We start from the raw sequence: 14,712 nt of genomic DNA, 5'->3' as shown, positions 1-14,712 counted from the left end.
ATACGAGCGAAATGTATTTTATGCTGACAGTGCTGACATTTAGATACGAGTGAAATGTATTTTATGTATTTCTTCACCTGGTCGTAAAGCGCGATCTTTATAAAATAACATACAGTTGTATTACACATATAGATAAAATTTATCTCAATATATTTTAGTGGAAAATTACTTTCAATATAATTTAATGAAAAATTACTTTTAATACAATTTCGAGAAAATTTCAATCTTAAATACTTTTACTTAAAGTTATGTTCTAATAGGTAATTTACCTTTTACCATTTTAGCTGTGTTAAGTGTACATTTTATGATGTGCATTTAGTATCACATATATGTTTGCGAATCATAATTCACTTCATATCCGCAGAACTCTGAATAGCACTGAACAGCTTAATTCTTCTAATTCTACAACTCCAGCTGACATTAAGAAAATCTTTTGCTCATTATAGTTTCGGATCATTGTATTGTTTTATGTTTTCATAATAATATTTTAATAATTGTAAATTATGCTCCTAACTGAAATAATTTATTTTTACTTGAAGATTGTGGTGATAACGTCTGTGAGAATGACGCTCCTATGGATCTAACCACGTGTACATGCCGCTGCACGCGTTCTTTCAACATCGGTACCAATTGCAAACGTATGTTAATTAATTAAAACGGGGGGGGGGGCGACAGGAGGGAGGGAGGCTAAAGTAAAGGTTGTGGTATATCTCTTGTCTGATGACGAATCGTTTGGCGTGTTGCCGATGAGTTGATTTGGCATGATGCTAACACCTTGCTTTGGCATGTTGCACATGAACCTGTGAGTCAGCAACGCCAAAGCAACGAGAACGTTCGAGATATCACACACTACTGATATGAGATATCAGACACTACCGATACAATAACATGTTTATGATAACTCTAATTTATAATTAGTAACAGTTACCACAAATCTATTAACATAGGTAAACGACAGTGATGAACTAATTTCAGAGAAGGATAACAATTCTGCTCCTGAGCAAAGAGAATACTGTCAAATCCGGGAGCTCTTAGAGCACACTCCCACTGATACTGGGGCTGACTTGCATCAAGTTTATGGATGTAATTCTCGCTCGTAGGTGATTTGATCGTTCTAAAGATGGTCGCGAAACCATGCAAGATTACCAACGTTCTAGAAGACCGTCGTCAGATACTGATGAGCGGAAAGTGGCTGCAGTAAAGGGAGCAATTGATGAAGATGCTCGACACACTTTTGAAGATATTTCTATTCTAATATCACGAGCATTAATTTGCCCGCTGTTTTTAATGTATTGAACAATCATTTGAAGTTTATAAAGGTTTGTGCAGGACGGGCCCCACATTCTTTTGACAGCAGATTAAAAGCATAAATATTTGGGTTGAACTCGTAAAACAGCTACTCGACAAATATGAAAAGAGTTGCCAGAGACGTTGGAACAGTTGTCACGAGTCTATGCTCTTAAAATAAATAACAGAAAAGAGTGAAAAGCAACAAGTTTTGTAAAATTTAACAAATAGTTTATTTCCCTATAATACAAAATAAAAATATAATAAAAAAAGGAACTGATGCTATTGCGAATTAAATCACAAATAATCCTATAATTATAAATACAAGTCCTAATAATTAAATTCCTGAATAGAATTTAGTAGAAGTCCAAATTAAATCCAAAGCTGAAGGTGTTGATGTGTCTGTGGTAGGTTTTAAAGTGTTGATGTGCCACAGTAATATAATTTCAGGTTTGAATTCACTATAAATCCCAATTAATGTCTCTGTTCAAGAATGTTATTTTATATGAGCACTCTGTATTTCCAGAGAAAATAATAACTTGAATTAAATAATTTGAAGAAATAAATTCCAGCCCCAAATAAATTACTGGTGACAACATATAATGCAACCTGATTCAGCTATATATCTTAAATCATGAATGAAATTTCCTTTCAGTAACAAGATTATATAGTCCTCTACTTGACCATGGATCACAATTAGTATTTTCTTTAACAACAGCAACAAAAAAACACAAATATTACCTAATGGAAAGTAACCTTCTAGAAACATATTAATGTTTACAGAATAAAATATTAGTTATAATTAGAAACCTATTACTAAAATTACAACACAAAATGTGTAGTAAACAACCATTAGACCCTGCAACTCATAGGGGATTTCCAATTCATAGGGGATTTCCAAAATTCTAGATTCAGATTGAGATAAACATATTTACTACAAAACCGAAATCAATAATTCAGGTCAAGTAAAAAATCAATTTGATTTTGGACAAGGTCAAGTTCAACATGCAATGTCACATTATCAATAGCATATAATAAAAAAATTAAACTAGCTAATAAACAATGCAAGTGTGTGCTCTGTAAAATTTGCAGTTTTTCATTTTGGTGTCACCCCTCTGAGATGGTGTCACCCGGTGCGGTCCGCACCCCCAACAACCCCCCTAGCGACGCCACTGGTTTAGGGATAATACACAAATGTGTATAGTAGAAACTAGGTAGCAGAGACGCTTAACTCAGATGTGATGTTGCAAAGTTTGATTTGCTTTTACATTTATTGTCTCAAGTTTTATTCCCCTTGAGTAATCTTATTAAAGAGGACTAATGCTTTTAATTTGTTTTTAAATCAACGACAAATTGCTCTCAACATTTGTATGATTCGTAATTTGCTTTTTAAGGAGTCCCCCCCCCCATTTTGTTTAGCTACATAATAGTCTAATGTTCGGTACTTTTCGCACAGAATGTCTAACAATATTTAATAATATTGCTTACGAGTCTAATGTTCGTGATTACTGGACGTACAACAAAGACAAACGTGCGTGCGTGCGATCGTGTGTGTGTGTGTGTGTGTGAATGAGTGTATACAACACACGAATTTCCACACTTAATGAAGAATGAGCCAGTACTAAGCGTAGAATTACAAGAAAGGGGACACACAGATATTCATTTATATGGTAAATTCGGATCGCACCTAGATAAATATTCCGATACGAAACAAGTCGCAACAAGAGTGCAAAAACTTGTCGATGGTTTTGTTTATTGTTTTTTCTTCTTCAGTGGACTGTAGAAATCTGACAGAGCCAGTATACTGCGGGAAATCCCCATTTGACAAAGACGGGTGTACAATTCTGTACAACGTTCCATACGACTGCCCAAACACGTGCAATGTGTGCCCGTGTGAGTGTGAGAAACTATGTTTCTCTCTCTCTCTCTCTCTCTCTCTCTCTCTCTCTCTCTCTCTCTCTCTATATATATATATATATATATATATATATATATAACTTTATTGCTCGCTCGCTCAATTCCAGTTAGTAAAATCAAACGTATCGCTTATACATCCCCAGGTCCGTTAGTTTCATAACGTGGAAAACTAATGTAACGCATACTGTTGTCATTGTCAATAAATGTTCCTAAAAATAACTGAAAAGAATATGTTTTCCTGACAGTTTACAATGTTTAGACAAAGAAACCATTAAAAAATATTAAGAGTATATTTTTTACTTCAAAATAATTATCATTTATGTACTTTACGGTTTCAGCTTGTATGACAGAATGACATAGTGTTCGACCAATACAGCACTGGTCGAAAACATGTTGAATTAATTTTTCGTATATAATAATAATAATAATAATAATAATAATAATAATAATAATAACTTATTTAACGAGGATAACACATTTGCCCATGAAATACCCATTTGCCACGAAGTCCTCGATTTTTGTAACAATGTATGCAATGAAAAATGTTATTTATGCAAACTAAGGTGTGATCACCTACGTACTCACGTTAAAATGAATTAATATAGTAGTCAACAGGTACATATATGAACAATACTAAACACAAGAATACACATTTTTCATATCAGAAGTCGTATATATCGAATAAAACATGCACATATTATTGCTGGTTACAATGATATAATTCTCTGTTGGGAAGCCTTATTATATTATTTCAGGTGGTCGAGAAAGAATTTATCTAATGAGATTATTAGCGAAGTAAAGGAATTTGAATTACATATCATCAGGGTAAGGAATTCCAAAAGGTAGGCGCTGATAGAGTAAAAGAGCTTTCGACCGCTGAATCTGGAGTTCGTTGTTAGTAGTTGATCTATTATTACGCTCAGTATTTGATGATCTTAGTTTATATATATATATATATATATATATATATATATATATATATATATATATATATATATATATATATATATATATATATATATATATATATATATATATATAATCTGGATAATGATAGTTTTTAGAGTTTCATGTCACGATTATTTTAAAATAAACAATACGTCTTTTTGTATAGCTAGCCATTGTCGACAAGAAAGTATAAGCGTTCGCGGGTGTCGTAACGGGAAATTCCAGAATTATTCGCGTGGCCTTTCACTGAAGTTTGTCAATTCTGGATAGATTATAATTGGGTCCATGCAGCAAAATCAGCCCACTACAGTACTAAGATCACGGAAAGTTCCAGCTGAAAAGAGCTCTTCCGAGATTACTAACAAGCTAATGTCAGAGAACAAATGTACACCACTTCCAACTACCTTCTCTCTAGTCGACCTTCCGGACCTGTTTGCAGATTTCTTCCGTGACAAAGTACAAACCATTAGAGATAAGCTTGACAACACAATTTCAATTGACTCGTCGTCAACATACAGTTGGGATACAGAATTTCAGCAGCATTTGAACCTGCCTCTATGGATTTAGTACGTACAATCGTGGTGAATGGTGCACTAAAGTCATGTGAACTTGATCCAATTCCAACATCACTGCTGCTTGAGTGCTTTGATCCAGTATTGCCTTCACTAACTGATGTTATTAATACCTCTCTCTCATCAGGGGAATTCCCATCATTTTTCAAAAAGCCTCTGCTGAAGAAACCAACGCTAGACCATAACGATTTAAAGAACTACCGCCCAGTTTCTAATCTCCCATTCATATAAAATATCTTAGAAAAAGGTTGTTCTATCCCAACTTGTATCTCATCTAAATTCAAACAGTCTTTTTAGCAATGTACAATCTGCATATCGCCCTTGCCACAGTACTGAAACTACTCTACTAAAAGTAGTTAATGACATTCTTTCTGCTTTGGATAGCGGAAAGATTACAGTCCTCATCCTCCTTAATTTGTCTGCAGCATTTGACACAATAGACCATGATACATTGCTTCACCGTCTCAAGCATGTATTTGGCATTCATGATACAGCCTTACTGTGGTTCAAGTCCTACTTGGTCAACAGGACACAAATTGTGTCTGCAAATGGAATACACTCCAGCCCAGTTAATCTATGTTGTGGTGTTTCACAGGGGTCCATAGGAGTCTGTTCTTGGACCTGTTCTCTTCATTCTTTACATTCAGCCGCTCTCAAGTGTCATAGATCATCATCCAGTGTCTTACCAACTGTCTTACGCCGACGACACCCAAATATACAAATATAGTCACCCAACTGAAATTAATGCTACCATCCAAGGTGTAGAGAGGTGCATTTCTGATGTGAAATCATGGATGACATGTAACAAGCTACAGATGAATGATGATAAAACTGAGGCCATTCTGATCACAACACAAAGACTTTCTCATTCACATCCTTTACCTCAAACAATAAATATCAGTAACACCAACGTTAAATTCACACAATCAGTACGAAACCTAGGTGTCACTCCGGACATTACTCTCACGTTGCACCAACATGTCATGAACATATGCAAGGCTGCATATCTTGAGCTGAGACGCATCAGCTCCATTCGCAAATATATTTCAGTTTATGTCACTAAAACACTTGTCTGTTCATTAGTACTTTCAAGACTCGACTATTGTAACTCAATTCTGTCTGGTTCATCTCAATATCTACTTCTGAAACTTCAAAAAGTTCAAAACACAGCTGCTCGGATCATACTTAGAGTACCACGATCAGAGCACACCTCCCTGCTGCTCTGTACACTGGCTATCCATTCGATCCAAAATCAAACACAAAATTTGTTCTCTGTACTACGTTTCACTGACGGACTAAAGTCAAACATACCTATCCGACCTCACCCATGTGTAAATATCAGCAAGATAGTTACGCTCCTCTTCTGACAATCATATACTCATTATTCCCACTAGGAAAACTAAGTTATATGGACAACGTTCTTTTGCATAGCAGGCCCAGCAACGTGGAATAAATTGCCCACTGAACTTAGACACAAAGACACAGTGATCCCATTCAAGAGTGCTCTTAAAGCTCACTTATTTCGACGGCAAGAACAAACTTAAAGACCTAATAATGTTTCCTACCTTAAATATTTACAGCATGTTTTTATGTTTTCTAATTTCATGGTTTTGGTTTTCTGTAATAAAATCATTATGTATGTTTTTTATGTTATAGTGTTTAATGCTGTAAAGCGCTTATAGCTTATAAAGATTAGGCGTTATACAAAGTCCTCATTATTATTATTATTATATGGTAGGTTGAACGATCTGTCAGTATCAGCCAATACGTCATACTGCGTCATGTCCACACTTCCAGTATTGAAATAAGGCTGGATATAACGACCTTATTTACCTCGACGATTAGTTGGTTGATAAGGTACTTGTATTTGATGTCAAGTCAAACTGATTTAGGTCCAGACCTCTACCTGCATCGTTTTCTAATACTTGGACAATAACTCTGCGGTATTGATTGAGATAAAGTATGATTAATTCTGTTTTGACACTGTCAGTGGTTTCACGTGTACATTACATGAACATGCTCTGGTGTTGATTCCTTTACGGACAGATGATCCTGTAATCAGGGTCTTTATTGGTGGGAGTCGATTCTGAACTGACCCTGGCTGCTTAAAACTTTCTTTAATGTGTACAGTAAATGTTTGTCAGTTACTTATTTAGCCTTGTCTGACTGGAAAGTGGCCGTTTCGTGTTCTGACCTTAGATACTGTGTTTTACCGTTTATCAATTAGGTCACGTTTTACGTTTTCGTCAAATAAAGTATGTGTTTTTCTTACTTGTTTTAAGTTTGGCATCTAATGCTTGCTGTTTGGTTTCTTCCAGTTCATTTGATCTTGATTCGTCATATACAGCCGTGCGCTTTATGATGCTGGGTATTTTGTCATTTATGTTTACAAATTTTGATTCTATATTGTTTGACAAAGCTGATATTTGGTGTAAAATTACCCTTGTACACGCATATAATATGCTTATCAAAGTTTGAACCGCTGTCAAGTTCTTATGTGTTTTTTCTACACTGATTTCATAGTCAGAATGCTACTGGGTTGGTTTTGGTAATACCAGTACAGGTATTATGGTAGCAAGACATGCAAAATGTTACACCGTATCATGATTTTACTCTCTTTTTTTTTAATTTGCATGTTGCTTTACTGTCAGAACTACATAAATTCTTCAGCTTCGGTACCATTGCAGTCCGATTTCGCCGAGACACTGCCTGAGTTTCTATATATCTGTTTCACTTGTACTGTATTGTCGTCCACAATGTTTGATTGATTCTGCAACTCATTCAGATTATCAAAATATCCATGTATGCTATTTTCATTTAGTTCGTCATCATCCAGCATTGAAATAATGGAATGACTTTCCGTGATTGTGCAGGATGGGGTGATGGGAGGGGTTGATTCTTTCTTTCAAACGCGGTACCACATTGTTAAGCACGTTGCTGATGTTATGCGCTGCGCATTCAAGAGAACTGTTATGACTGGATAAATGAATGCACATGTCGGCAGAAAATGTGTCGCTGTATTGAATTGTGTTCAAGCAGTATAATTTGTCAAGAGAGAGGAGAGAGATCACTGATCAGGGATATATATATATATATATATATATATATATATATATATATATATATATATATATATATATATATATATATATATATAATTCCATAAGAACTTTCGCAAGTTCTGGATCTATTTCAGTTGGCACAGAATGAAGGTCTGAGATTCTATAGTCATATTTTGTGTTCGAAGTTAAATTACAAATTTAGGATACTCGCATAAAATAGAAAAGAGTTGTATGGTATTTAGAATATATACCGTAATTTAAGCAGTTCTAGATTGGCTACTTTCTATACAGCGTAGTCACGAGTCGCATTTTTTTTTAAAGGAGCGAAGAATATAGTACAATCAACAGGTTGACATTAGCATTTGATCAAAAATGGACTCCGAAAAATAGAAGACTTCGTATGTTCAGGTGTGAATAATTTACTTCTTCATCCAAACAGGTGCAAAAAACAAACCACAACAACAACAAAAATAGCAAACCAACATAACAGTTGAATGAGCATAAAAACTAAGTTGGAACTGTTAAAACTGTTCTTGGATAAAAGAGCGCTTTCCTTCACATCAGCTTTCATATAAAAGAAATAGTTCCATCCGTTAAATATAGCCATAGTAAAGCTGAAAAAATTGACAAGCGCTTTGTTCACACATCTAATGAAACACATATAAAATACATTATTATTATTATTATTCTTATTATTATTATTATTATTTTCGCAGATGGTGGGTACACATATAAGGAAGAGACCTACACATCGCAGAACAGCGGAGGAAGGATAAAAAAGTGCTACTTATTGTACCTTAGCGTACTGATCCAGTTATTGACTGTTTTGTGGTTGTAAACACTAAGACAAGAAGGGTTATGACCCATTGTCAGTTAGTGTTATTTAAACAGTGGACAAAAATTTATATTGTTTAAAACATCAAGCCTAGCGGAGTCGGCTCAAAACTTATAATTTTGAAGATTTCTTGTCATACATAGTTATTTTTGCAGCACGATTAAAACTAATGCATCGTATTAATGTGGGAAACGTGCAAGCAGCGATAATGCTGAAAATATCAAACCTCGAAATCTTTCTACGGTTTAAGGACTTTCGTTTGCTTTAAGGCAAATGCAACCACAATTTCATTGGAATAGTAGATTTTTCTAATGGTAGTCTTGTAGACAAGGCACATGAACATATGTGCCATTTATTTAATCAGTTTTGTATTTCTAACATTATTTGTTTTATGACGGATGGAAAGGATATAATTACAAATTAAACCAGTTGAAAAGAAACTTATTGAAAATGTCTTGAAATCTCCTCCATGAACTTTAAAGGATAATAGTGTATTACCGTGAACACTTGCATTTGCATATGATTAACTAAGAACTTCGGTGAATATTAAATTCATATTTGCACAGTGTACTACGAGTGACTAAATATCGCTTGTTATTACCATTAATGTAGTTTCTAGTGTGTAGTATTACTGTAATGAAAATAAAACTATACCCATCATATCATTCCACTTCCGTAACTAAGGAACATCGTGTAGTTTTTCCTTTAAGCACCGGAAAATTATTAAGTTAAAAAATAACTATATAAAGCATGTGCGATTTGTTTATTTACATGTCTGTTCACCATAATTGTCTTGTATCTATTATTCAACACAACTTCTTGTCGATATACTGTATAGACAGATTTTCTCTCTATATATATACAAATTTCACTTGACTTAAGACATTTGGAAAATTCCATAAAATTCGTTTATAAGTTTAGGCATTGAACTTAAATTTAATAACATTCTTGTTTATCATGTTTAATCATGACAAAAACCATGAAAGCGAAATATAATAATATTCAGGTAGGCCAAAAGTCTACCCTCGATAAATTTCGAGGCATATGAGTGTCCCTGCAAAGGGTCTTTAGGTTCTTCTTTTTCTATTTGTGTGTTCATTAGTACTTTCAAGACGAAACTATTGCAACTCAGTTCTGTCTGGTTTATCTCAATATCTGCTCCAGAAACTTCAAAAAGTTCAAAACACAGCTGCTCGGTTCAAACTTAGAGTACCACGATCAGAGCACACCTCCCCGCTGCTCTGTACCCTACACTGGCTATCCATTCGATCCAGAATCAAACACAGAATTTGTTCTCTGTGCTACGTTTCACTGCCGGACTCTAGTCCAACATACCTATCCGACCTCACCCATGTGTACACACCAGCAAGATAATTACGCTCCTCTTCTGACAATCTTATACTCATTATTCCCACCATGAAAACAAAGTCATATGGACAGCGTTCTGTTGCATACCAGGGCCCAGCAACGTGGAATGAATTGCCCACTGAACTTAGACACAAAGACACAGTGATCCCATTCAAGAGGGCTCTCAAAACTCACTTATTTCGACTGCAAGAACAAACTTAAAGACCTAATAATGTTTCCTACCTTAAATATTCTCAGCATGTTTTTTTATGTTTTCTAATTTCATGGTGTTTGTTTTTGTAATCATATCATTATATATGTTTTTTATGTTATAGGTGTTGTCTAATGTTGTAAAGCGCTTAGAGCTTCTAAAGATTAGGCGCTATACAAAGTCCTCATTATGATTATTATTATTTTCTCCAGATCTTCCACCATTTCCTCACTTTCTCCATGATTCCTTTCTTCTTCGTTTCCGTCTCTGGCATCCAGTCAGGATGTCCCATGGATCTAAATTTCTCCTGCACTTTCATCCAGTTTTCATTCAGTCTGTCAAATGCCTCTGTTTTTCTTTCTGTTGTCGTTGTCCTTTGTGTTTTCTTTGTCGTTTCTTTGATTTGCCCAGGCATCTTTAAAACATTTTTTCACCTCTACTTTCAACATCTTTCTATCATTTCTTCTGCTTTCATCTGCTGGTCATTTCCCCACTTCACAAAAGACCACTCAGTCCAATACAACGTTTCTTGTAGAAAGCACATGACTTTGATTACATTATCAAGTGCTTCCTTCAAACTACCAACTCTCACATATTTTGGTCTAATTAATCGTCTTAATTTCTTCACTTCTTCCCCTATCATACCTTCTACCAGATCTCTCGCTAATTTCAAACTGGTCACGAAGTCTAGACTACCTTGATACTTCAATTTTTTTCTCAAGCCTTTCCACTACACAGGCGGCATCCATCATCAAGTACCAACTGTCCTTTAACTGGTTAAATAACTCTATCGCCATCTTCGTTTATTCAATGTTGAATGGCGCGAACTACGAACGCTTTGACTGTATATTTGTCTAGCACGGACGTGAAGAAAAACATACCCTACACTCACTTCACTTATTATCTACTACACTAGAATGAAGAAAAAAAAACCAACAAAACCCTAAATATACTATCAAAAAACCAAAATGTACTATCCACACACGGGAAGAAGAACAAACAAATCCTTACTATGCTATTCGCAAAACCATAATATGCAATCCACACACGGAAGGACAAAAATAAATCCTTACTATACTATCCACAGAAGCATATTATGCTATCCACCTAATGGAAGGAGAAAAAAACAAACCCTTGCTATACTATCATCAAAACTATATTATACTATCAACTCAACCGAAGGAGAAAAAACAAACCCCAATTATAATATCGATAACCACAATATTATTATCCACAAACGAGAAGAAAAAAAAGTATACCATGTACAAAGAAGGGAACGAAAAAATCGCACACTCTACTATCCACACAAACGTTCGCGAATGCTTACAAACCCCCAAAATCTATTATCCACACAAGCGTATGCTCATTTATGCAAACACACATTCTACTATCCACACAAACGTACCAGAACGCTTACAAACCCCCAAAATCTACTATCCACACAAGCGTATGCTCACTTATAAAAACACACATTCTACTATCTACACAAACGTACATGAGCTCACACACACACACACACACACACAGACACAGACACACACACAATCACATCAGTAAAGGAGTCAGTGTTTATAATCACACTACTCCACACTCACACAAATTGGCAACTTAATCTTTTTTTCTAGAGATCTGGTTAGCCCTGAGAAGGGCTGTTTTGTGTTTGAACTCCCGGTTCAACGGGTTAATGTTGGCACCTCCCTGGTCTTGCGCCACAGACACAACGTCGGCTCCAGTCATTATCCCAACTGACTGTAGCTGCTAGGAGTGCGGAGGCAGCTTGAGTGGCCTCAGCACCCCAATTTTCTGTCTCTGGGATAGTGAAAACTTCCCTCTGTCTTCTCCTACGCCAGACCCGAGGTGATGTTGTTGCTGTTGACGTGGTTGCTCTCACAACTCCTCCTCCTCCCAGTTTTCTATCTGTGGGATTACGACTTTTGCTACTGGTGGTAATGGCTGTGGTAGTGACTGTATATGATGTGCGTGTGGTGGTGGTGCCTGTGGAGGTATCCTCACCTCAGGATTGACCTAACACACAGGCCTCATCATTACGTGAGACAGGATAGTTGTTTTCTTTTCATCCTCTTCTTTCTTTGTTCTCTCCTCCTCTTCTTTTTCTTTTCTGGCCTCTTCGGCTATGGCCTCCATATCCAGCTCATCCAGGAGCCGCATGGCATATTCCAGATGCATCTGGAGTTCAAGAAGCTTGGTGAGTCTGCTCATCTTCTTTCAGTTGATCAATCAACGAAAGGGTAGCCAGACTAGGTAGGTAAGTAAGTTAAATTAACGTCGATTTCGCCCATTAGGGCAGGTTCGACGGTTTATTCCAGCACCGCTGGATGTTTAATTACTCCTGGGGGAAGGAATTGGTACCTCATCCTCCAGGCTTTTATGTGTTCAAAGAGCACTGATTAATTTGGCCATCAGATCGTGGGACTAATTAGTCCCTAACGACCTGAATGTAAGGCCGTCATGAGTGGGAATGAACCGAACATGCACTCATGATTGAAAGTTGCAATTCAGTTGCGATTGAACGCACCAGGTGTCAACTCAAGCAGTATGTAACGTCCTCTACGATTGGTCGGCAGCGATGACGTCACATTAGAACAACTGTTTTTTTTTTTTTTTTTTTGACGGGTGGAAATGGTTCCACATCTCCGTCAATTACGATGTCCGAGAGAGGCATGGAAGGCTAGGAACTCGGCAAGCCGGCCATGGATGTCGTGTACTCCCCAAAACGGCAGCCCGTACTTATTTCAAATTAAGTCCAATTGCTACTAATGGACGATAAAGAATCCCAAAAATGTGTAAGCCACCTATGCAATTAGCCAAATCAATTGAGTTAAAATAATTTTCCTATAATTATTACGAGTTGGAATTTTAAGTACAAGGTGTACTTTTTCCTCTAAATTTAATTAATACCAATCGGTGTAAGTCAAAATGTCTCAATAAATTTGGTATCACGCAAAGGAATAAAACAAAATGTACAGTATGTACAATTTTGATGGCGTATTGAAATAATCAAATTAGGTTTGAGATAGAGTTGTTATCGAAAGAGGTTTTCTTAATTCCGAAATGAAAACCTCGTGATAACAGGCAATTTGGTAGCCCTTAAACTGGCTTTTTTATTTGAACTCCACCCACAGCCATATACTCTGTTGGCGGGCCAAGTTCTATCAGATCCATCAGTATCCAGTCTTGCATTAGAAGTGGGAAGGCTCGTCCAGTCCACTATGCATTCTCAATAGGGTTGCAATCATGACAGACAGAGTGACTGGACAGTTCCTGTAGTATTCCCCTCTCTTTTTGAATTTAGCTACTGCTTTTTTAATTTTTGATTTACTGGGTCTGGTGATGTTGTTCGGAGATTCTTCCCATTTGCTAAGTATGAGGGTGTTCAATTCGTCAAAAAAAGTTTGGGCTTCTGCTATATTGTGCCACAGGTTAGTCAAGCCATAGTCTTCAGAATATCCCCAGGCGACATTTCGGTTTGCCTGGTACAGGTCATGTTTATACGCACTCGGTCCTGCCGGCTTGGGTGGTGAAGTTAATGCAGTTCCAGTTGGTATGACGGGGATAAAGTTGGCAGTGGTGGCGAGGGTGGCAGTGGTGGTGGTGGCGGTGATGAAGTTAAAGTCAGCTTTCTTCTAGTCGCCGCTTCTAGTTGTTTTGGTGTTGCATTCCGTTGATCGTGCACAACCGTGGCCTCTTCGTGTAGTTGTGTGGGTTCTGTGATTTGTTTTGTCTTTGGTGGTGGTGGTTTAACGGACATTTCCAACTGCTGTTCGGCTCTTGTGTTTGCTTTGGCGGCAGTAGACAGTTTGTTCGCAAGTTGTTTTGCTGTCTGCTCTCTAGGTTGCGGCACAGTCTTTCTACTATTTCGTAAGTTGTTTATGCCATTATATCTTCTTCTGGGTGAGACATGATGCCACATGTCTGCGGTATGATGCCCCAGTGCTAGACATCACTATAAACTGCAACACTAAAAGGACACACACACACACACACACACACACAGAGTAAACAGAATAAGTGAAGTTTCGTAGTTGAGAGTGCAAACGAATCCATGATAGTTATGGTAAAGTAGGATTTGTTTCAAGGTAGATCATGATGTTTGTTCGTTGGCTACTAAGATATGTTGATATTCAAGTAAATATTATTGGTCTGTACATTTTAGGTTTCGTTATAGGGGTTTATTTTTAAACAGAGTAAATTATGCACTTAAAAGTTTAATTTACCTTCTGCTTTGAATGTGGTATAAGCTGTCATTATTCCAATCACACAGAAAACAACGTTCAAACGACGTAATAATAATAATAATAATAATAATAATTTGGCAAGTGATGACACTGCGGCGAAAGTTCGTATATTTCTCCTTTTTGTATCAAATTCAAAAATAAAAATGTGATTTAAAACAAATAAATATTGATAAAGAGTGTAGTCTACACAACATCTATATTCCATGGTATTATCCCAGCTTGTACCTTCAACTGTATTGTGCGCGTTACTTCCCTTACACAAAGTGGGAGGATTTCA

At 36.5% G+C, this 14,712-nt stretch overlaps 1 protein-coding gene across 1 annotated transcript in view; it reads left to right on the top strand.

Moving 5' to 3' along the window:
- LOC149785710 (cysteine-rich venom protein latisemin-like) overlaps nt 1-8,698 on the top strand; it is a 31,727-nt gene extending 23,029 nt beyond the window's left edge. Inside the window, exons 7-9 of the mRNA XM_089979922.1 lie at nt 540-638; nt 3,061-3,180; nt 8,503-8,698. Of these exons, the coding sequence (XP_089836048.1) occupies nt 540-638; nt 3,061-3,180; nt 8,503-8,624 (341 nt within the window). The 3' untranslated portion in view covers nt 8,625-8,698. The remainder of the gene's footprint in view (nt 1-539; nt 639-3,060; nt 3,181-8,502) is intronic.
- Nucleotides 8,699-14,712: the final 6,014 nt, after the last annotated feature.

The sequence above is a fragment of the Sinohyriopsis cumingii genome, chromosome 13 (genome assembly GCF_028554795.1).
Source record: "Sinohyriopsis cumingii isolate HCF-2022 chromosome 13, ASM2855479v2, whole genome shotgun sequence".
NCBI lineage: Eukaryota > Metazoa > Mollusca > Bivalvia > Unionida > Unionidae > Sinohyriopsis > Sinohyriopsis cumingii.
This window is presented reverse-complemented; position numbering and strand designations above follow the sequence as displayed.